Source organism: Pempheris klunzingeri, chromosome 4, assembly GCF_042242105.1.
Source record: "Pempheris klunzingeri isolate RE-2024b chromosome 4, fPemKlu1.hap1, whole genome shotgun sequence".
Taxonomy (NCBI): domain Eukaryota; kingdom Metazoa; phylum Chordata; class Actinopteri; order Acropomatiformes; family Pempheridae; genus Pempheris; species Pempheris klunzingeri.
Window position 1 is genome coordinate 19,983,048 of NC_092015.1, and position 21,776 is coordinate 20,004,823.

Here is a 21,776-nt window from a genome sequence, read left to right on the forward strand (position 1 = left end):
AGCTCTGTGGTGTTAGTTGAAGCACGATATACAGCCATGCAGAAAATGAAAAAAAAAACACGTATTGATGCACTTGTTTGTGCAAATCCCATCACATTTACTTAAATTCATATCATACAAAACTGAAGCCCTAGTGACCTCCTTAAGAAACCTGGGTGTCTTTGACCAGAATATTAATATTGAGCCAAACAAGCTGGTGCTAACCTGCTTTTTGCCGCATTAGAACATCTCTAAAAAAATAAAATCAATGCTATCCACTTGAGATCTAGAATTACTAATCCATACCGTAATTTTCTCACGGCGAGACTACTGCAATGCTCTTTTCCAATTTCTCAGCCAAGCAGCCCCTGTCCTGCTTTCAATGCGCGCACGCTGCAGCAAGCCTGCTAACCAAAACAAACTATAGATCCCACATCACACTAATCCTCGCATACCTTCACTGGCTCCCTGTAAAGCACAGAATAGACTTCAAGTTGCCTCTTATCACATACAACGCCCTACAAGGTCTCACCCCTTCATGCATTTCTGAAATCCCAATCCATATTCCACCTCTAGGCCACGCAGATAATCAGACCAAGGTCTCTAGGTCTCTCTTCCCAGCTCCCTCTGCAAATTCAAGAGTGACTGTGCTTTCACAGTTCCTGCCCCATTTCTCTGAAACTGTCTCCCTCCCTCTGTTAGAACAGCTGAATCCGTATATGGCTTAAAAAAACTCCTCGAAATGCATTTCTCCCGACTTACCTTCCCCCGCAATGGGGCTGGAATGTATCGTTTGTATATTGTTGTGTGTGTGTGTATGTCGCTTATTCATCTGTTTTGTATTTTTGTATTTCCCTGTGAAGCATTCACTCACTTAGATTTTATAAATATTTCGCTGTTGCTGTTTTAAGTTAAAATTCTCAACAACCTTCACACAGCAGCCAAACTGAGAAATGTGTTCTGAAAACTGTTAGCAAACTCATTGAAGATTAAAATAAAGACTGGGTGAGTCTCAGCCACGTTATGAGGAGTAATCTTTGAGTCATTCCAGTGATTTTCAGTGGCAATCTAGTCTGTGCTTTAACAGCATTGTGCCACTGAAGCACCTTGACATTCTTGTTCTTAAACTGCGATTTGATTTCCCAAACACGATGACTCCAATATGTTGCTTTTGGTGGATCAGAGGAGCAACATCAGCTATAACCACGCTCAGGTCTCTCTGTCCTCCACCACCCAGTGATTTCCCTCACTCCACTGTCTGATAAGCTGGGTCCAGTTTATTTCAAAGAACGCTTCTTTTGCATTTTGGTTGAAGTGCAATTAAATTTTTTTTTGTTAAATCACACAGAAGCATCTTTTGCCTGATGCTCTGCCGTTTATCTGTGGCCCCTTGTGTTAACTCTGATTAACTCTTCACCAAGTTTTATTCTTAAGCCTCAGTTGAGCAGTTGAAAGACTACATCTTATGAGAATGGTGATCTGCGTTGCCCATTTTTAACATAAAATCCCATTTTTGAATTTCGGAGTCATTCAAAAAAAAAATCAGTCCAACAAAAATAATAACTGCCAGAGTTTCAATTCAAACTTACACAGCAGGTATGAACTGGTACGGACTGTAGGTCATATTCAAACCACTACTGCACAACACACACATAAAAACACTGGCAGACCCCTGGGGAGGGAGCTGCCTTCCTCCTTTATAGTGTGGAGCACAACCTAATCTCAGAAAAGCTGTAATCTTGACAGCTTCATCATATGTCATGCACATTACGTTGCCAGCTTCCCTCTAACACACTGATGGACATTTAATGTTCAAGGGAGATGATGTGACCACGAAGCAAACAGCTATGCAACAAAACACTGAATTGCTTTGGTGCAACCCAGTGGAACATGACAAGGTTTCCCAAATGATTTTTTTTCTGAGGTCTATTTTCATTAAATTTTTCAGCATGAAAGTGTTTCAATATATTTCTTCTCTTCATTTCAAAGTGTGGGCAGATATAATGGTGTCATGGCATCATGAGAAGGTGTCTGGCAGTGATTAATGCTATCAATAATGAAGTGTTAAATTGACTTAATTTGAGAAGATTAGAGAATACCTCATTTAAAGTGAATTGTACTACCTTTTCTTTCTATTTTAATTACATGATCATTCAAGTTTTGTGCATTCATGGCACGCTTTTATGATCTCACCTGTAGAGTGTGACGGGAGGGTTGGCCTTTGCAGAGCAGTGGAATTTCACAAGGTTGCCCTCCAGAACAGGCTGAGGCTCCACTGAAAGATTGACAAGTGGGAGATCTAAAAAAACATAGAGACACAAAGACAACCAATTACAGAACTGGCAGTCTCATCAAACATCCTGTTGTGAACTGTAAGCCTGAGACAAACACTGTGTTGTTGACATTTTCTGTCTCTGGATAAGGCTCAGAAAGAAAAATACAGCCCAAGTTTTGCAGAGAAGACGAAACAGACACCTTATAAATAGTTTAAAAAACATAGGACCTCAAAAGAAAATGGCAAAAAAAACACACCAACATGCAAAATAAATTCTCAGTTTTATTTAGGGAACCTACATTTTCCAAATGGCTGTTCTTGTGACCCAAAACTGATTTGGCAGTCTTTTATGTAGCTGTGCCGCTCATACTGAGCTGTAGGTAAATATGCTCCACTTAAAGCCACTAGGTAAGGTAAGTCTTTTTATTTGAATTATCTTACAATGCACTGTGGCAGAATGGTTGTGACAACTTATCACAGTTTGTGGCAGCATTTCTTCCCAAATAATAGGCAATTACTCCTGAATAATTTGATGCCCTATTTGTTATCTTGCTGCCACCCACCTGGGGTCTAGGCCCAGTTGCTGAAAAACACTGCTGTGCACTTCACAGGTGTGGGAGAAAACACACTATATTTACTCTAATATAGTCATTAGCAGCGTTATATTAACAAATCAAAGGAAAACTTGACTTGATAATGAGTTTCAGTAAATGGCCATTTGAAAACAGTGAATAGCCCATAGTGCGATCTACTGCAATTAAAACAATGAACAACCTCAGTCATCTAGTACAATTAAAGCAGTTCTTAGTATAACAAGCATACAGATTATGCAAATTTTATAAACAACTTAATTCATCCTAATTGACAAAGGTGGGATTCTTTTTGAAGATACGTGTTAATTTCCATATCAAACCTGTCCCACGTGAAACAAACAGCTTTTTACCCCACAGACTCAGAAAATGAATTTCAAGTAGGTGAACCTATTTGTCTGGGTTTTTCTGAAAAGAGATTGGGTATATTTGAATGAGAGCTTCAAATGGAGCAAAGGGAATTTAAACTGACTGACCTACAGCTAACGAATTTTTTTTTAAAGTGTTTTTCTAATGTTGACGGAGGATCAGGTCAAAGGAGTGGTTAGAAAAATTAGAAAAATTAAAATACTGTCATTATGAGCTAGCTGTCAAAGGAATCAAATGCTGAAAAAACCCACACTTACAATACGGCTATGTGCTATAAGCATAACTGTTTGCCACTTCCACAGAGTCAACAGCGCCATAATCTTGTGTCATTTGTGGTACCAGTGGCATATTGGAAAGGCATCATGGACAGTAGATTAGTCACAAGGGGAAAGAGCTGGTTCTGGGTTTGATGTTGGTGCCGCCATCTGTTTCAAAGGTGTACTAAGTCTATCTGCCCCGTGTTCAATAATACTAGTGTACTAACCAGGGACTGTGTTTGGATGTGGATGAAGAGCAGTGGTGGGCATGTAGATCCACAAAGAATTAAAGAAGCATACAAACACTGCTGTAATGAAGCCAAACAACACTGTGTATAGTTATGGAGAGTTTTTCTGTGTGTGTGTGGGCATGAAGTGTAGGAAAACTGCTTTTTACCCTGTGGCTGTGCAGATGCTCTGGGCTGGCTCAGCTGCCACAAAGCCCCAGAGAGGGGGGTGGTCCAGGTGCCATATTCCTCCCTACTCACACACAACATATTCCCCATCAGCAGACTTATTCTCCCCCAAGACAGTTGCACCCCACCCCCACCAACCACTCTACCACCTTGAAAATCCATGAGCTCCACCTGTGCCAGTTCTCCCCAGGCCAGTAAAGAAAACAACAACATTGTGGATCCTGGAAGACTTAAGGCCCCAATGAACCAGCAAGTCTCTCCAGGTACTGAGCGGCCAACTGTGTTTGTCTGTGCATTTGCATGTGTTGGCACATGATTGTCTGTGTGTAGGGGGAGGTGTCTATGAAAGGGCTTGTGGGTGTGTGTCATAATAAAACAGGAAACCTATCCGTGCCTTGAGCAGAAATGGTAGCAGCCCAGTAGGTGTTTTTAGCATCACGAGTGTTGAATTGCATGGACAAAAATGTGGGCAGAGGGAACCTCAGGGGCAAAATGACAGATGTGGCAGTGGTGGAGGTGGAAATAAAATCCAGCAAGGAGCTGGAGAATAAAAGGAGAGGCAAACATAAGAAGAGACCGAGGGAGATTTGGAGGTGGTGTCTATGCTAATAGACCAGGTTTATGTGTAGAAGCTAATTGTGGAAGCTAATTCAGAAGCCCTTTCCATTAAAAGAAGTCCTATAATGTATTTTTCAAACATGCCAACCTTTTTCTCTGGTCTTGTTGCCAAGAGACTTCTAAGGACACAAATGCTCATTACTGTCAGTCTGGCTACCAATTAATGCTATTTTCAAATGACTGAGGTGTAAAAGCTGACCCTCCCTTAAAATACCTCTCAGCAAGAGGTACAGTCATGATGACTTAATATCTATGTCTATGGCAGATGTGCAATTTGTTGTAAAATTGCATATCAATATGCAAGATCGTTAATTCCTCAGATTTGTAGCGATGGATAGAGATGAGGGGTGGATGGATAGTGGAAAAGGGAGATAGTAGGACTGATTGGAGCCCCAGTGAAAACAACAGGATGAATGGGCCGGGGGGGGGGGGGGGGTGTAGTGTTATAGTTGGCCGACAGCTTTTGATCGGTTAGTTCAAAGTAGAGACCAGATGGTGTTTTTGGAACAATCTTCCAACTTCTCTCTGTTTCCTGGAGATAGTGCCAACATAAATTGTTTTTCCTCTTTCTTAAAGCTCAATTTCCAATCTCTCCGGGTCACTGTAGACAGCTGTTCTCCAGTAGGACCAGCCTCAAACTCCAGGATTGTCGGCTGCCTCTGAAGGATGGGAAAGCTGTTTATGGGCCATCCGCTTGTGGCTTATAGCCTTAGCAATGTGGGAACACTGTCATATGGCTGGCTGAGTGGAACACTTGAGGGGGGGGAACAGACTGACTGACAAGGTCCAGCATATTGATTATGAGATATTCAACCATGGAACAGCAAAGAATTTACTCAGCTTAATGAAGACAGATGTTCTGCTATTGATGCAGCTGCTTAAATAAGGAGCTCTACATTTCTTGCCGCACATCTGTAAGTGTAAGTGTATGTGCACGAGATCAAAGTTTTTGTTTCTGATCCAATCAAAAGATAGAAGTCGAAGCTTCATTTAGATCATCAGATCTTCAGGGCATTGGCAGCAAATCATGTCTTCACACATCCTAACATATGAGATCACATGAGATAATTCAGTATTGCGCTGCGGCATCATTAGAGCTTAATCTAATGTACAGTAAATGCAGAGCCTTTTATTGCCCCCCTATCCTTACCCTCTTTCCCTCTCAATTTCCAATTTTGTCTTCTGTCATCTGCCTTCAGATGAATTTGCCATTATCTGCTTGATTAAGCAGAGAGAGCATGTAGCTGCTACCAAAAACAAATCCTCCCCAATTGCACATCTGCATGTTCTTTATTAATTAGTCTCAACAAATGGCATTCATTTTTCTCCCACATGGCTCAGCTTGTTTGCAATGCAAACACAAAGAGAACCTTGGCTTTGCTCGTCCCTGGCGCATTCATTTCCCACTATGTGTTTGAAAGCGTGTTTCTATGTGGGGTAATGCTCTGCAGATATGCAGCTGGACTAGAAAATATTTGAATATTTTAAGTTGTGTGATGAGTAGGATTCAGCGGGACATGAAACTGTGGCATCAGAATCATATTCCACTGCAGTGGTTTTATTCAGGGGGGGTAAGGGAGTTTACTGATTAAAGTCCAAAGGGCATAATGCAAGTGTAGTCATGCTGCTGGAGAAAACAGCATCGGGGGTAGCCACCCCCTGCTATCAAATAATTACAGTCTGCTAATGGACTGGTATGGACAACTGAAGTCAGCAGTCTATCCAGTGTTCTGAATCACCTCTGTTGGCTCTAAATCCCTCTCATTTTGGCAACATCACCAGCACATACTGTATTTAGATGCTAATTTGGCTAACCCTAGGTCAGATAACTCTGTCTGAACTTCTGTGGGAATGAAAATGCTGAGGTGGATGTAAATTATGAGCATTAAAGTGATGATAAAAAGAAATACTGTTGTGAAATGCATTGGATTTTAGGCTGGTTTAAGCTGTAGAGCAATGTGCCGGGTTGTGTTTAGATTACACTCATTTGGATTGCTGTAAGGATGGAGCAGAGAGAAAAAGGGCAACTAAGCTTCGAGGTGAGTGGAATACGAAATGTTGAGAAGGGCAGACAGACTGAGAAGATTTTAATTACTTTTGTTGCCATTAATATTATCTCACTAATACTGTCAATTAGATAACTCTGGGCAGGAAAATAAATGAGACTTTTCTATCTTAAAATTGGGACTTAACACACAAAGAGACATGCAATAAGAAACACCAGCGTCTGTTTAGAGAGTGGAAATACTCAGCGGACAATATCCAGAGTTTCAGAGGAGACACAACCATTTGGAGAAATCTGCTTATTTGCTGTCAAACTGAGAGTTAGATGAGAGCATCAATATCAATTTAATCTCTTTGTGTGCAATACAGAGCTAGCACACAGAGTGTCAGAGAAATATTTGCCAGGCATTAAACTTGTATTCGATAGCTGTCAGCTCCTCATTTCCGACTTCTAATTAGGAAGAGGGAAATAAAATGACACTTGACATCAAAGCTCATACGACCGTCCATACAGTCAATACAAATGTGGCTTCGACAAGATGCTTTGAATTCAAGAATAATTTCATTATTTCAAGGCAATTTGAGCTCACGAAGTGGAAGGTGCACTTACCACATGAATTCATACCCCTGACAAAAAAAAAAAAACATTTTACCCCCAGACTAAAGAGACCTTTAGGTCAACAAATTGTAAAGTAACTCTATCAGATCTTGGAAGGGCAAAAGTGGTTGTAGTGTGCAGTCTAGCCTCAGTGGCTCACTGTATCCAGCCCTCACCAGGGTCCCACTTAGACTAATAGCAACTGTTCACTTGAGGCAGCCATTAATCCCCTTTGTTGCAGGACTGAGGCACATTTTAACACCACTTGTAAAACGCATGAGTGCATGACATGCAAAGAAACATGAAATGGAATTTATTATTGGAGCTAAACATAGCAACCACTTTTTATATATGTGGAAAATCACTGTTTTTCATTTGTGTTTTTTTTTTTTTCCCAGAATTTAGTCTTTACCTCTGCCAAATGGCTAATATGTGGATGACTGCTATTTATGTTTGTCTACCTGGTATTTTATACCAAGATCTGCTTATCTCGAGTTAAGAATGTAGGTGCACAGAAGAAGGCAGCATTTTGTTGTGCACAATCAACAGAATGTACGTTGCCAAAAATTAGGAACCAGTATTGTTAAATCCTGCTGTAGAACAGAGGGAACACCCAGGCACAATTCTAAAGAAGAGATGGTCAAGTTATTTCACAAGCTGCTCCTCTGAGAAAGGCTCACTAAGGGAGCAGTACAGTGGGTACATAATGGGCTGTCTGGACCTTTTCTGCCTGAAAGTAGTCTCTGACTCTTAACATTAATAAAATAAATAGTATTATAATTAATAAATAAGTAACAAACAAATCAACACGTCAGTTTGAGCACCCACGATGTTACCATATGTTCTGACAATATGTTGTCAGAAAACACCAATGATAGTGCACAGTCAAGAGTTAGGACTAACTTTGATCACTAACTAGAATTAAAAAAATATGAAAATCATAGTTTAAATGAAAACTGTGAGGTTTGAGGACGATCAGAGTAAAGTATATCTTGGTGTGTGTTTGATTTGATGGCCACTTGAGAGCTATTTCCTTGGAACTCAATGACTTATCTAAACCATCTGATTTGGTTTTCAGCCTGACTTTCAGATCCTGTAAGGACTCAACATTGTTAGCTGCATCCTGCTTGAATTAGGATATGGCTTTGGTGCCTTGGCTTCTCTGTATGACAACAGCAGCTTCCCATCAATATTTACCACTTGGTTGTCATAGCAGACTGCCTTCTGTGGAGGAGCAATCGCAGAGGCCAGACCTATCCTGTGTGGTATCTGGTCCTTAAAGAGATGAAGGTCAAGTTTCATTTGCCACTGTTCCCTTTGCCAGTGTTCCATCATTTATTTATGCCGCATCTGTGTTTATTGTTACAGTAAGTCTGGGTGCGACTCTCTAGTCACCTTATTTGAAACGCGCAGCGCATTAAGTGGTTTCCTGAGTTCCCGCCTCACAATATCCCACTCTCAGGATATTGTTCTAGTAAACCATTTTATTCCTTCATCTGAATAACAAAAATAGATGTGCTGTACATGTGAATAGTGACAGGAAAATCAGCTCTACAGATATTTGTTTGCAATCTGAATACGTAAGCATGTGTCGCATATTCAGCGTTCCCTGCACGTCCTTACAGTTGAGTTGTTTTGCTAAAAGTGCAGGTATGGTCCACGTCTGCATATTTGTGTCTTTGTTTTAAAAACATGCAGTGTTTCAGATGCTGTTGTTGAGCCAAGAACCTCGTAATCGAATTAGGCAGCATTGAAATTAAGCAAATTGATACCCAACACGACTGAATCAAAGTTCAATTACACCATGTTTCATTTCAGGAACAGCTTAATTTGAAAGTCGGTCTCGACGCAAACTCCGAAGGCTCTGTTGAACTGTGCTGAACACTTTACCTGTCAAGTCTGCGGAGGGGTTGGGGGAGTGAGAGGGAGGGATTGGAAATGTGAGGCTAAGCCTATTGGGAGACAATTTGAATCTCGACAATTAGTCTCTGCTGTCGCTCAGTTTGATCTCACACTGTGAAAAATGTTGTCAGGAGCTTTAATTGTGTAAAGAGCACATTTTGGAATGCTAATTAGAAATCTGCTGCACTCATTTTTCAGGGTTAAATCATACATTCAGAAGCGAGGATGATGCTATGATGGCGGGCATTTATCACAGACACATCATTATACATGGTGACAAATCAGTTTACATGTGGGCAGACTTCCCTCTCTGACTGCACGACAAAAAATGATGAGGACAAACTGCAAGGGCTGCAAGCACAGACAACTGTTAATCATTTTTACCCCTGTGCCTGAGTTGGCCTGATCGTGCTGTGCCCACTCTTGCCATGCTTGCCTCTTGTGGTGTACATAATGAAAAGAATGGAGCCGTCAGTCATATTGGCTCTCTAAATAGCATTTTCTGCTTTATTAGTCATACTTAATGGTGTTGAAGGGGCTGTGAGTGATGCAAAATCCCTTTGTTCAAAGCCCCTCTCTTACTGTGAATGGTTCTTGATCGAAAAAAGATTCCCTGACAATTGAGGCTGAATGTGTTTTACACGCTGGGCTTACTTTGGCTATTTTAGAGGGGGATTGTGCATGCTCTCATCAAAAAGATTGATGGCATGAGCAAGGAAATAAAAGAGGTGGAGACAGCGTGCATGGTGCCACAGCAGGCAGGTAGTTGGACAAAAAAAGACTATCCCATTCATTTTAGATGGACAGCTCCTTTGATATTTCATCATAGCAAACAAAAAAAAGAAAGTGATGCATCATCAATCCATCCACCCACCTACATGGTATGAAAGCAAAATGGAAACCAATTATAAATATCCATCAGAGCCGAAAATGAATCCTAGATGTTTACAGAGTCATAGTCACGTATGCCTGTCTGACGGTTTCACACCTCTACAAATGAGAAATACCTGAGTAATGCAAGTCATACACAGACCTTTTCCCATCTGTACTAATCACAACCAAGAAACTTCAAAAACACAACGAACGTAGACATTAATGCGACTCGTGTGGTATGAAAGGAGGCGTGGTGGGGAAAACCATCAGCAATGTGTCTGTGTATATATATATGTATGTCTGTCTAGCTTGTGAATCCATTTAGAAGCTTTGTGCCTTTTTGTCATTGGCCACTCCCACTGCCACGTCAGTTTTTCACCAGTTGGCATGAATAAAAACACACACATGCACTACACCTCCATGACAAATTTAGGGCGAAACTGTGGTCACCAACAGGTGGGGACCGACCAACTAACTAACCAACTGAGAGAGCACGCTGTAGAGTTCCTGGCTGCAGCTAAAAAGAGGGAAGGGAGAGATGTTGAAGGCGGTGAAAGGACAGAGGGAGAAGTGCTGTGCTTACGCTGGATGTCAATGGTGACACTGGTCTCCTTGCCGTTGGGGACCGCCTTGTTGGAGGCTTTACAGATGATCTGCTGACCCGTCTCGATGTTGGAAGGCGATAGGTAGAGTGTGCTCACAGTGCTTTCTCTCCTGCCATCCCGGAGCAAGGTCTGCAAAGAGTGAAGTTAAGTTGAGTAAAGTTGAAGGTAACAGTGCAGGCAGTTGTAGGAAATTTATTAGGCTGGCTGGTCTGATGGATTGTCACAATGGAACCTTGGATTTTGATTATCATAATCATCTTCAAACTATTTTTATAACAGTAAACAGTAAAATGTCAAATACTGTGCACCATCTGTTTTAAAGATATCTTTTGCATCCACCTTAATTGAACAGTTGACTATGGAACCCTAGAGTGGCCATAGAGAGAGAGAGAAAAAAAAGAAAATATATATACACTGTTGCCCATAAAGTTGGAATAAACTGTTTTGATTGTGACAATGTGATTTATTCTTGATAAATAAAGTGTATATCTTCTCAACTTTATTGATCAAACTCTTCCAAACATATCACAGTGAAATTTAAACCACAATTAACCTTTGCAAACTGTGTATTCAGGCTTTCACAAAATTGGGGGTATTGAACAATTATTCCAACTTTATGGGCAACAGTGTATATAGCGGGCAAAAGGTAAAATTCATTACCAAGTTTTGGTTAATTCGTGCTCAAGAGATAAGAGTATATATAGAGAGCCACTACTTGCCTGCCATCAGCTACTTTCTAATCTCACTGCCACTGGTTGTGCTGGCTGACTTACCTTGTGCACACAAATTAACCTAAATGTTGAAACCCACAAATTAATCAAAAACTTGGGAATGAATTAATCAAAAACATTGGAATTAAATGTATCTCATGCCCATGAATTGATTAAAATGCGGGAACTCATGTGCACGTGATAGCACGATGAGCACTTGATGTAGTAAAATGTGACCTCGATACACTTTTCTCTCTCTACAGCCACTCTGGGGGGCACAGTACTTGACAGTGAAGAGCAGGCAGGGAACGGAGGACTATGCACAAACAGAAAGGAGATGGACGACATGGCATGTGGCCACGTGACATGCAACATACACTGTAACAGCTACCGAGGCACTCCAACGCACCAAAAAATTTTTGAATCACATACATATTGGCTTGCATCTTCAATAGCTCCAATTGAAGTTATGATAAACAGAATAAATGACATACAAACAGAAAAAAGAGGTGGACGAAACAGTTCATCAGATAAGCTTTGATGCAGAAGGTGTAAAATTGGAAACAAAAACAAAAACAGAACAAAATCAAAAAATAAAAAATAAACTGCAGTAAATTCATGAATACACACAACATGTCCCTTGTGGGACCAGAGGCAAACCATCTGAAGTCTAGCCTGTAGTTTTACTGCAGAGCTGATTGATATGAAAAAAATAAAAATAGAAGAAATATGTTTTTTGAGCCTCTTTTGTGTGTCTGGAGAGCTGCGCTCTAGTGCATGGCTTGTCATACTCCACAAAGGAAATCAATCTTCTTTTCAGCACTCATCCTCTGAGCCCTACATTGTGGAAACCATCTGGAATCGGTTGGTAGCGCTCAGTAGCTCTCACCCTCCCTAAAACGCTCAGGGGAGGGCTCTGAGAGTCTATGTTAACCAGTGCAGGGCAGAACAAAGTCACTGACTAGAACAAATTGCGTGGGCAACAGGGCACAGTGTGGTCAACTCCAAAGTCAAGATGCATTTCCCTGCCATCTCTTTAAAGGAGGCTCACTGTGGCTTTTTGCGATTTTGAGAAAAAAAATATAATAAGAAAATATAAAACTCTGCCACTGTGAAGTTCATCAAACATTTACTTAATATAAAAAACAGATATAGTATGTTGAGACCACAGTGGATTTCCTTTACTACACTTCACAAACGTGTGGGTTGCTTCTTGGATATTGACTCCTTGACTTGGATTTAATTGTGCACTATACAGAAAGAAAAATATTCATATCACTCCCCAACATCTATACAACATTTCAGACTGCAGCCAGTGCTTATGTACAATAGGTTTAAACATAAACAGCAGTTCTAGAAAATCACAAAAGGTGAACTGAGCTGTCATGACTGAAACTTAGCCAGGTATATTATATTATATGGTAAATTAAGAGTTACAAGAGAGCTGCATATATATTTCACCCATAAATCAGTAGCTGAAGCAAACTGTGGCTCATTGTCAATGTACAAACCAGTAACAGTCGTCTAATCATTTCTCTACTTTAGAGGAAGATTGTCCTCTTTCTCGCTTAAGCATACCATATTCTGAATAATTAAATGTCACAGAACTTGTAAAATCAGACAGTAAGACATTCAAAAAGAACCCCTTTTTATCTAACCACTTTATAGTTTCAGCACCTCATACTTTTAAGCCACGTTAGAACGTCTGCAGCATTGGACTGAAGCTCAACAACTTCTGTGTATTAGCAAAGCATTTTATGAGTATAAGGACGTTGTGGATGCCATACATGTTTCTGTGAAGTCCATTTGTATGTGAAGAACCATGTGATGAAATTCATAGCTGTACGTGAGTCACTTCTAAAGCAGAACGCATTAGCTGTCAGACGCAGGATATGTCAATGTAATATCCTTTCTGACACAATCAGGATTGTTTCCCTCGTTGCTCTGGACCTGTCTGAAGTCATTAATCTTAGGAAAGGGGTTAGCTGGCTGCTGCATTGAATTCAACGCCATGCCACATTACAAATTGATAAATTTTCATATCAGTGCCCTGAGCATATGTGAAGCACACTTTTAACAATGAGAAGAATGGGAAAAATAACAAGACTGCAACAGCAAGGGCTGCCTTTTCTCGGGCACATTCAAAACTACATCCGTTGATTTCTGAACACTTAAAGGGTAAAGGAGACAAAGAAACACAAAAGAATGAGCCAACCTATCGCTTATCAAGTTGATGAATATACTTCATTGTCCATTCTATTGGCACTATCTTTTTGGCAGCCTGTTGAGTGGTCTAGTATTTGCTGGCTGTTAGTCTTTGTCCCGGCTGTTCTTCTTGATATGATCTCTTTGCCATCCACCATGATTTGCATTATTTTGTGGAGGTATATTTATAGATAGAGGTATCTCATCTTCTTTCTCACAAAATGGCACCACAGCTACACAGGTTAATATAGATATACAGCAGCTAATCACTTTTACTTAAAGCTGCAACAGCCAAGCCAAGCTTCAGCTTAAGAAGTAGGTGACCTGTCAGTAGAGCCCAGCCAATGGAATGTTTACTCATCTGGATTATGTACTAATTAATAAGAACCACTGAACTAAATGGACCAAATGGATTATCTACTGACTAAAACCTGATGTCATGCCAGCGAAGCTACTTTACAGTTAAATCTAAACCTTCAACTGTGGTTACTTTGAATCTCTATTGTAACTGCATTTATGTTAATGTTGCCTTAAATCATAGAAAGTTTAAAGTGCATTGGCCCGTAACGTACGTATTGTAGTAGTGTGTCGGGTGGGTTTGGGTTAGCTTACAATGAAATGTCACAAGTTTGGGTGGACGGGTCATAAAGTGGCAAAGCAGTGTTCAGAGCAAGTAATCAATTTACAGAAACATTGTGTGTAATAGTCCACCGTCCATCTTGTGTTCCCCTGTCATTGTTACTCTCTCCAACATACACACCTTGGAGAGCGCCGAGGCCTTGTCTTTGTCCTTGTCTCAGTTCTAAAGTTGGTGTTTTGTCGGTCGGGTCAGGTTCAGGTGGTTTACCAATGCTAATTTTCGCTTGCTGTGTGGTCCAGATTGGCTGTCATGACAGGTTGGCTGGGTAAGAGTATTACAAAAACCCTCGAATCAATAGCGCATTTATCACAACATGTAACTGCTTAATTTATGTTCAACAGCAATGGCTTTGGAAACCGAAAAATGTGGGCGCACCACACACCATCATTAGTCAGTGTCAGTGAGAGTTTCTTGTAGTGATTTTCTGTGTCTAGCACCTTGTGTTTTTGAGTCTAGTCGGGTTAGTACCTACTTGTGGGTATTTTTTTGATTGAGTCAGTTTTTTGGTGCCTTGTCCTTACCCTCTTTGTCTCAGTCTGTTTTGCCTCGTGTCGAGCTTTTGAGTCCATCCTCCTGTGTGTGCTTCTTGTCTTAACGCTATCACATATGGTGGCAGTAATGGCAACAAAGTGGTCTAAATGAAATAAAAGACTGTCATTGCCGTGGGTGTAGCTGAGGAGTCACATGATTACAAAATAAATGCCACTAATAATGATAAAAATACTCTACAGCTAATGGATGATGTGTTCTATGAGAACAACAGACAGCAGACGTCTGTGAGATCACAGTGGTAAATAAGAGGTTAGCAACCTTGCGCCATATATGCATCATATTCTGTGAGCTCTTGTGACTATATAGATATAATAGATATAGTATAGACCTACAGATAGTAAGCAGACTGTATAGATACTCCTAACAATATTACATTCTACTACTCTCATTACAGTATATTAAGTCAGAAATGAAAATTACCCACTGAGACCTGACAGGCATACAGGGAAAGCTTTGACTGGGTCAGTAAGAGGGGATGTAGAGGGAAGAAACCTCCTGGGATGGTGATGAATTTAGTAAGCAAAGGCTAATAATTTACGCATCATTAATATTCTGCTAACCTATCCAACATGGCTTTGATTTAATATCAAATGTATCTCTGGGTTTTATCCAATCATTTTTAATTCTGCACCACACAAGTGTTCTTTTAGTAAATCAGTTGAATGCTTTGTACTAAATAAGTATGGAGAGGTGATTTTTTTCTTTCTTTTTTTCATGATCACGGGGGTTAAATAGGTTTCTTTTGTTTAACATAAATTCACTATGCCCCTCAAAATGACCATTTCAAAAGTTGTTAAAAGCAATTTACACAAAGTGATTCATATTTCAGATCACGCATTGAATTTAAATGCTGAAAAAAATAGGTTAATTGGCTTATTAAAATCTTTTGAGATCTTTTAAAATGGGCACAATGAATTATATTAGTGTTGAAAGCACAGAGCCTTTTGACTTAATATTCTCCTCAACTGTTGGGAAAACTACACCTGGCTCATAATGAAAAAAAAAAAAAAGTTAAATGTCTCATGCCTACTCAGTTTTTAATTGGTTACTTTATTTGTAGGTATTTTCCCACCATATCACTCAATTAGTGTGATGATTAGAATGCTATGAAGTGCACTAATCACACAAGAAACCCACGAAGGAAAAAAGCAGCTGCTTTGAACACATGAAAGTCTGGTGGAACGATAGAGAAAAAAGTAAGATTGGAAAAGGCATAATTATTTTCTCTGCTGAAAATTATATCCATCAGCAGCAGCAGCTTTGTGTAAACTTTTACCTGATATTAAACAGCAACACGGTTTTGCTGCAAAGCTGAGAGGCTATACAATAAAAAAAAAAAGTACTCTTCTGATCTTTCCAGCAAGAACAGCTCATAAAAATGTCACTATTCCTTTATATTTTTTTTAAAACCTCCTAACACTGAGATAACTCCCCGGTCTCCTGCTCACCTCTCAGCTTGCCACCAGAGCATTCAGGAAAATATGTGTAACACATCGGGGAGGGGAATGCATCATGTTTTTCAAATGATTTGTTGTACCAATCGAGTGCAAAAGTATCACGGAGCAAGTGTGCACACCTCCAAACCACAGCTCAGACCTGGAGGCTGCATATTACAAACAGTCCCATGCTTTTTGCCACTAAGCAGCTCCGCCGGAGCAGATGGGCGATGAGTCTTTGAAGGAAGAGAGAACATTATTCATTAATTTCCTCCACTCACATTTTCACAGCTAGTCTTGATATTTGAACCGTGAACCTTACGGTGACAAGCTTCTAACACTGCCCCTTCCATATAGGTCTAGCTGCCTTCACTAATGATGAGCAATGCATCGATCCAGTGACTCGCTTCTACGGTTAAACCAACACACATTTTCGCTAAGTGATATCATACACTTTCTCTTTAACCACTGGTCCAGTAAATAGTTTTCCAAGAGGTCATACAAATGAGGTTTTAGAGGCCTTAGTGGGAAATTATCTTTGGGTCAGAACTATCATTAGATATGGCACCATCAGGAAAGCCATTTCTATGAATCCTCCGCCACATCTGCCCACATTAGTCCTCTTCATCTGCAGGATATGAGAAGACCATCAGAGCAGATGATTATGCTTACAAAATGTCCCCCCTACTCCTCTTCGGACCCAAAAAAAAAGAGTCATCTTCTTTTAATCGAACCCATTGCTTTTTAATGGTAGGCAATAGAGATAAGAGGGAAGGGGGCCGTACTTGGGCTCAACGCAGGCATGTCAGCATCCATCAGCTATACCAGCACAGAATGTTCTCATATCTGCATTCACTCTGAGAAGAAGTGAAGGCAGGAAGCGCACTCTCCGCCCACCATTAGCAAGCGGCACCTCCAGCAATCACTTTATTCAAATCGGCGTGGTGCCGTACACCAGTCCAATCAATGGCATTTATCTGCTCTTTGAAAAAAGCCGATAATGGGATGAGGCAGTGCAGGGAGCGAGGGAAGGCGGGGGAGGTGTTAGTGCTCTAAAGTGCCTCGTCTCTTTATGTCTTTTGTTTAAATGGAAATAGAACATGACAGTGTTGATTACATGATTAGCCTTGAGGGTGAATGTCACTCAAGTGTCTATGGGGTCAGGTGATCATGCTGGTGTGAACAGTGGCTATTGTGCGCTATGGCATCAAAAGTGTGAACATGATCTGTCAGTAGGAATCATACTTTGCCATGAAAATGCTCAGGCAGATTACAGCACAGAAAGTGACATAGTAGATTTTATAACAGGTTGGAAAGATGAAGAAAGACAAATGTCACTGATGGAGGAGATCAAAACACCAGAGAGAAACGTAAAGTCACTGACAGTTCAATGATCTTGCCATCTGCTTGTCTGAATTGATTTGTATGCTGGGAAAAGGGCCAGCCGTGTTATTGAAATCAAAAAACAATCTGAATTTTCAAGGAATTTCATTTCAAAACGCAGACCGGATCCAGAGGCAAATGCCCAACGATGACTCTGGCAGTCACTCTGAAACATCTCATGCATGGTTAGCACTTTTTCATTAGTTATTTACAACAATCGGGGCATGCAAAAGTGTAAAGTAATAGGTGTTTTCATTCTCTATCTCCAAATTCTTTTATTTAAAAATTGGTCTAGAGAATGAAAGTGAAGCCACCATGCAACCCTTGCCCATCATTCCAACCCCACCCAGTCCCCAGCCGGTTTTTAAAGTTGTATGACACACACCTCTAAGCTTACCTTGGAGTACATGGCCCCATTAAGGACCTCTCCATTGCGGATCCAGATTATTGAGGCAGCTGGTTTAGCATTGTCAGCATGGCAGGTTAGATTGAGTGGGTCACCAGCCCTTAGGCTCACCACTGGCCCTCCACTGATGATTGGGTCCTCTGGGGGAACTATTGATACAGACACAAAGAAAAAGAGGGTATTAATGGCATGAAATTTTTGCTTACATGCAAATATTAGTCTGATATATTGCCTTTCCCGTGATACTGGACAACTGAGCCACTACAGACAAAACTACAAATGGCATGTGTCTTGACACCTAACCTCATCACACAGTCAAGTCCCATATAATTCAAATGCTTACAAGCCCAACAAGAAACAGTTTTTTATTGTACACAAATTATATATTATTTACAGAATAAAATCCATATCCATGTTAAAACAGGAAAAAGAAATTCAGGGGAAAGGACTTATCAGTGAGAAATAGATTTAGCCTGTACTAGAAACTAGCAACAGTGATGGTGAGGCACAAAAGCTTCACACAAGTCACAGCGTGACTCTCTAACTAACAATCAGCTCTGCCGTCATTCAAAGCAAATGTGATTCTCCCACTGTACACAAAATACACACATAAATGTCAGCACTGGAAGTAATTCAGTCTATGTATAACCTCCCCTAAGACACCCAGGTGTACACTTGTTGACCCTATTTCTCCCCATCTCAGTTCTGTCAAATTCTATACAACAGAGAGAAGGTAGGATCGCTATGCATGTAGATGGCACTGATCAAAGTCATTTTTCTGTTTTACCCACGAGCTGACCTGTTTGTTTTTTTCTTTCTTTTTTTTCCCTTTTTTTTTTTTTTATAAATGAAACTGCAGTGAATTATTGATTGACCTGAGTGCTCATTACAATGCAGATCTGGGGCAAGATGAAATCAAAGGCTGCAGCTGCCATATTCCCCTGCAAAAGCATCATGATTGGAAGGAAGGTTGTTATGGGCTAGGCGTGTGCTGTCAAACCGCTCTGAGATGAATGAAAAAAGAGAAAATGTAATTTGGGATACTGCTTTGTACATTTAATAACAATAAGTATAAAAAGGCTCTTTTATGGCAGACAGAAATTAGAGCATGGTGCCAAAGATGTGTGAATACAGTATTCTATGTTGCTCAGTCTTCAGTGAAATTACTGACAGAAAACGTTGTAATCACTTTACTCAACTGATCAGACAAAACCTCTAGCTTGATCTCAGAAGAGATAACTGCATTTACTTTAAAGATACAATCCTTAAGATTTCCACTAAATTAAACAGCTGTTTTAATTCTATTTATGGAATTTTCTAGAATTTTTTTCAGCAGCAGCTATTCAATGTATTTATCTGTACTACCTCTTTATATAATATCTTTTATAGTTCATGTAAAAGTTCACTGCCCCCATGCAAGATTGAAATTACCTACTCCTACGCATTAAGGATTAACATGGAATGATGCAGCACATAATTCAGTCTTCCTGTTTTAAATTTCATATCAGCCTTGCTGTTCACTCTTCACTCTCCTAACATTGTATCAGAGCTGTATTAAGTTACTGTTAAAGCAAACCAAAGATTTCTATTTTTTCTATTTTTATTGTAAAGGTACAAGAAACATAATGTGTTTGTCATGGCGGTTAGCTGATCATCAAAAATGTGTCAATGCTGTCTCCAAGAATATACATTTGTGTATTACAAGTTAAGTGGATAGAAGGCATGAGAGTTTGTGTCCACACTTCGGTCTGTGTTTAAGTTCAGGCAACAAAAGCACTTCTTTAAAATTAGGAAAACAAACCCCGTTATTTTGGTTAAAAAAAAACAAATATGCAAATATGTAAGTAACGTTTCCAAATTATGTTATCAGAAAATTTAATATGGGTGACATTATATTTCCTTCAAAATGTATCTGCCATTGCAAATTAGTTGCATACAAACCTAACCTCTGGGAAACAGGGCTGGACGTGTGCTGTGTGAAAAAGTACCTGAATTAAAACTCAAACCATGAGTGTTTGTTTGGCTGCACTGTATACTTTAACCCTAGTTCCTCTCAAGTATTTCTGCCAAAGTGGCTGCTCAAGGAGTGTTTTCTGTAAACTCCACTTGCTGTTATCACATTACCAGGGGTGTCACCAAATCAACCAGGATGAAAATCTTAAGGGTTATAACTTTAAGTGGTAGATTTTTGGCTATTGCGCAAATGGTTACACATCATTTGTAGTGTCATACAGTGCAAGTGGAGTACCACTTGGTCATCAACAGTAACATTCCACTCCAGTTCTTTGTCACAGACAAGCTCCTCTTTGTCTTCAAGTGCTATGGTTGATTTGTGTATGGGGGTACCAGTTTTGTCTTATGTTTTTATGATAAATGCCTTTGCATTACAAAAGTTTAAATACTAAAAAACATGGAAAAACATACCTATCAGTACCACACATTTACACTAAGTAAGGACTGAATCCAACCAGTGTGGGAACAGTGGCATCTGGACTCTAACTAGACCAAACTAAAAACTCTGGGCCTGCTATTTCAGACACAGTTCCCATTGTGTGTTTGAGTTTGAATTGCAGTGTTAATTCTGGCAGGCTCCCTTTCATCTGGTCTTCATTAATATGGGAGAGGTTGGGGGAGGTAGAGGAATCTCAGGTCAGCACTAGCAGATCAGAAGACAACAGAGTGTGCTGATCTCGGCAAGTAAGAAAGAATCTTTGTGAGAATGTGGTCACCTTCTGGTTCTTTATCAGCAATTGGAAACAAGGTCAAGAAGATCACATTAGTTTATTCTTATGCTAAGAATAGAGCTACAGCATGGTATGCAAATAAGACGGAGCATGTGAAAAGCACTATGAGCTGGGACTCTCAAACAGCTCTCCCATTTGTCATTACAGAAAATGAACAAAATGTGAGGCTCAGTGAAAGCACTGTGACAGTTGATTGCAAAGATCTAGTGTTATTGGCTTGCTGTCAGTGTTCTCTTGCACACATGACTGAAACATTAATTAAATGTCAAGCATATATGACAGCCATAAAAGGGTTTTTATGGAGAGGCTGAGATTAGAAAGGAAAGTCTGACAGTATGCGACTGATAGGACTCAGACTTGAATACTTGGCGCAGATCATTGGTGGAAGAATTCAGATATTTCCATCATTCAAAAATGTACTTAAGTAAAAGTACAAAAGTACTGGCATCAAAATCTGAGTACCACAAGCACGCCGACATTATGCAGAATGGTCAGTTTCAGAATTTCTACTATGTTACTGGATTATATTAGTGATGTGTTTATGTGTTAAATGGTAAATGGACAGTACTACCACCTTTTTAGTCTTTTATCGAACACTCAAAGCTCTTTAAAACTACATTCACTTATCATTTATAAAGAAGGCACCTAAGGAGTGGAGGAGATTGTTCATTCACACACATTTACACTCCAAAGCTGTACTTCAGGAGCAATTTGAGGTGCAGTGTGCAGTGGTTAGCACTGTTGCCTAACAGCAAGAATGTTCCAGGTTCAAACCTGGTGGCCTTTGCAGGTTGACCCTGGGGCCTCTCAGTGTGGAGTTTTCATGTTCTCCCAGTGCTTGTGCGGGTTCTCTCCAGGTAATCCGGCTTCCTCTCACAGGTTAGACTAATTGGTGACTCTAAACTGTCTGTAGGTGTGAATGTGAGCGTGCATGGTTGTATGTCTCTGTGTCAGCCCAACCCAATGTGTACACCGTCTCTCATGCATTATGGATAGGAAGGCATTGACAATGGAAGGAAGGGTGGATGTATGTATGTCTTGTCCCAGGACACTTTGACATTGGGGATCGCACCGCCATTCTGAGCCACGGCCACTCAATCACATTTAATGTTAATGATATGTCATTATTTATTTGATGATTTTTATTTTGTATTAATAATATAAGTACGCAAAGTAACTAGTAACTAAAGCTGTTAAATAAATGTAGTGGAGTA

General features: G+C 40.1%; 1 protein-coding gene across 1 annotated transcript in view; it reads right to left on the reverse strand.

Moving 5' to 3' along the window:
- kirrel3b (kirre like nephrin family adhesion molecule 3b) overlaps nucleotides 1-21,776 on the reverse strand; it is a 60,096-nt gene that overhangs the window by 24,041 nt on the left and 14,279 nt on the right. The window contains exons 3-5 of the mRNA XM_070829444.1: nucleotides 17,810-17,967; nucleotides 10,465-10,615; nucleotides 2,173-2,278 (exon numbers count right to left, since the gene is read on the reverse strand). Of these exons, the coding sequence (XP_070685545.1) occupies nucleotides 2,173-2,278; nucleotides 10,465-10,615; nucleotides 17,810-17,967 (415 nt within the window). The remainder of the gene's footprint in view (nucleotides 1-2,172; nucleotides 2,279-10,464; nucleotides 10,616-17,809; nucleotides 17,968-21,776) is intronic.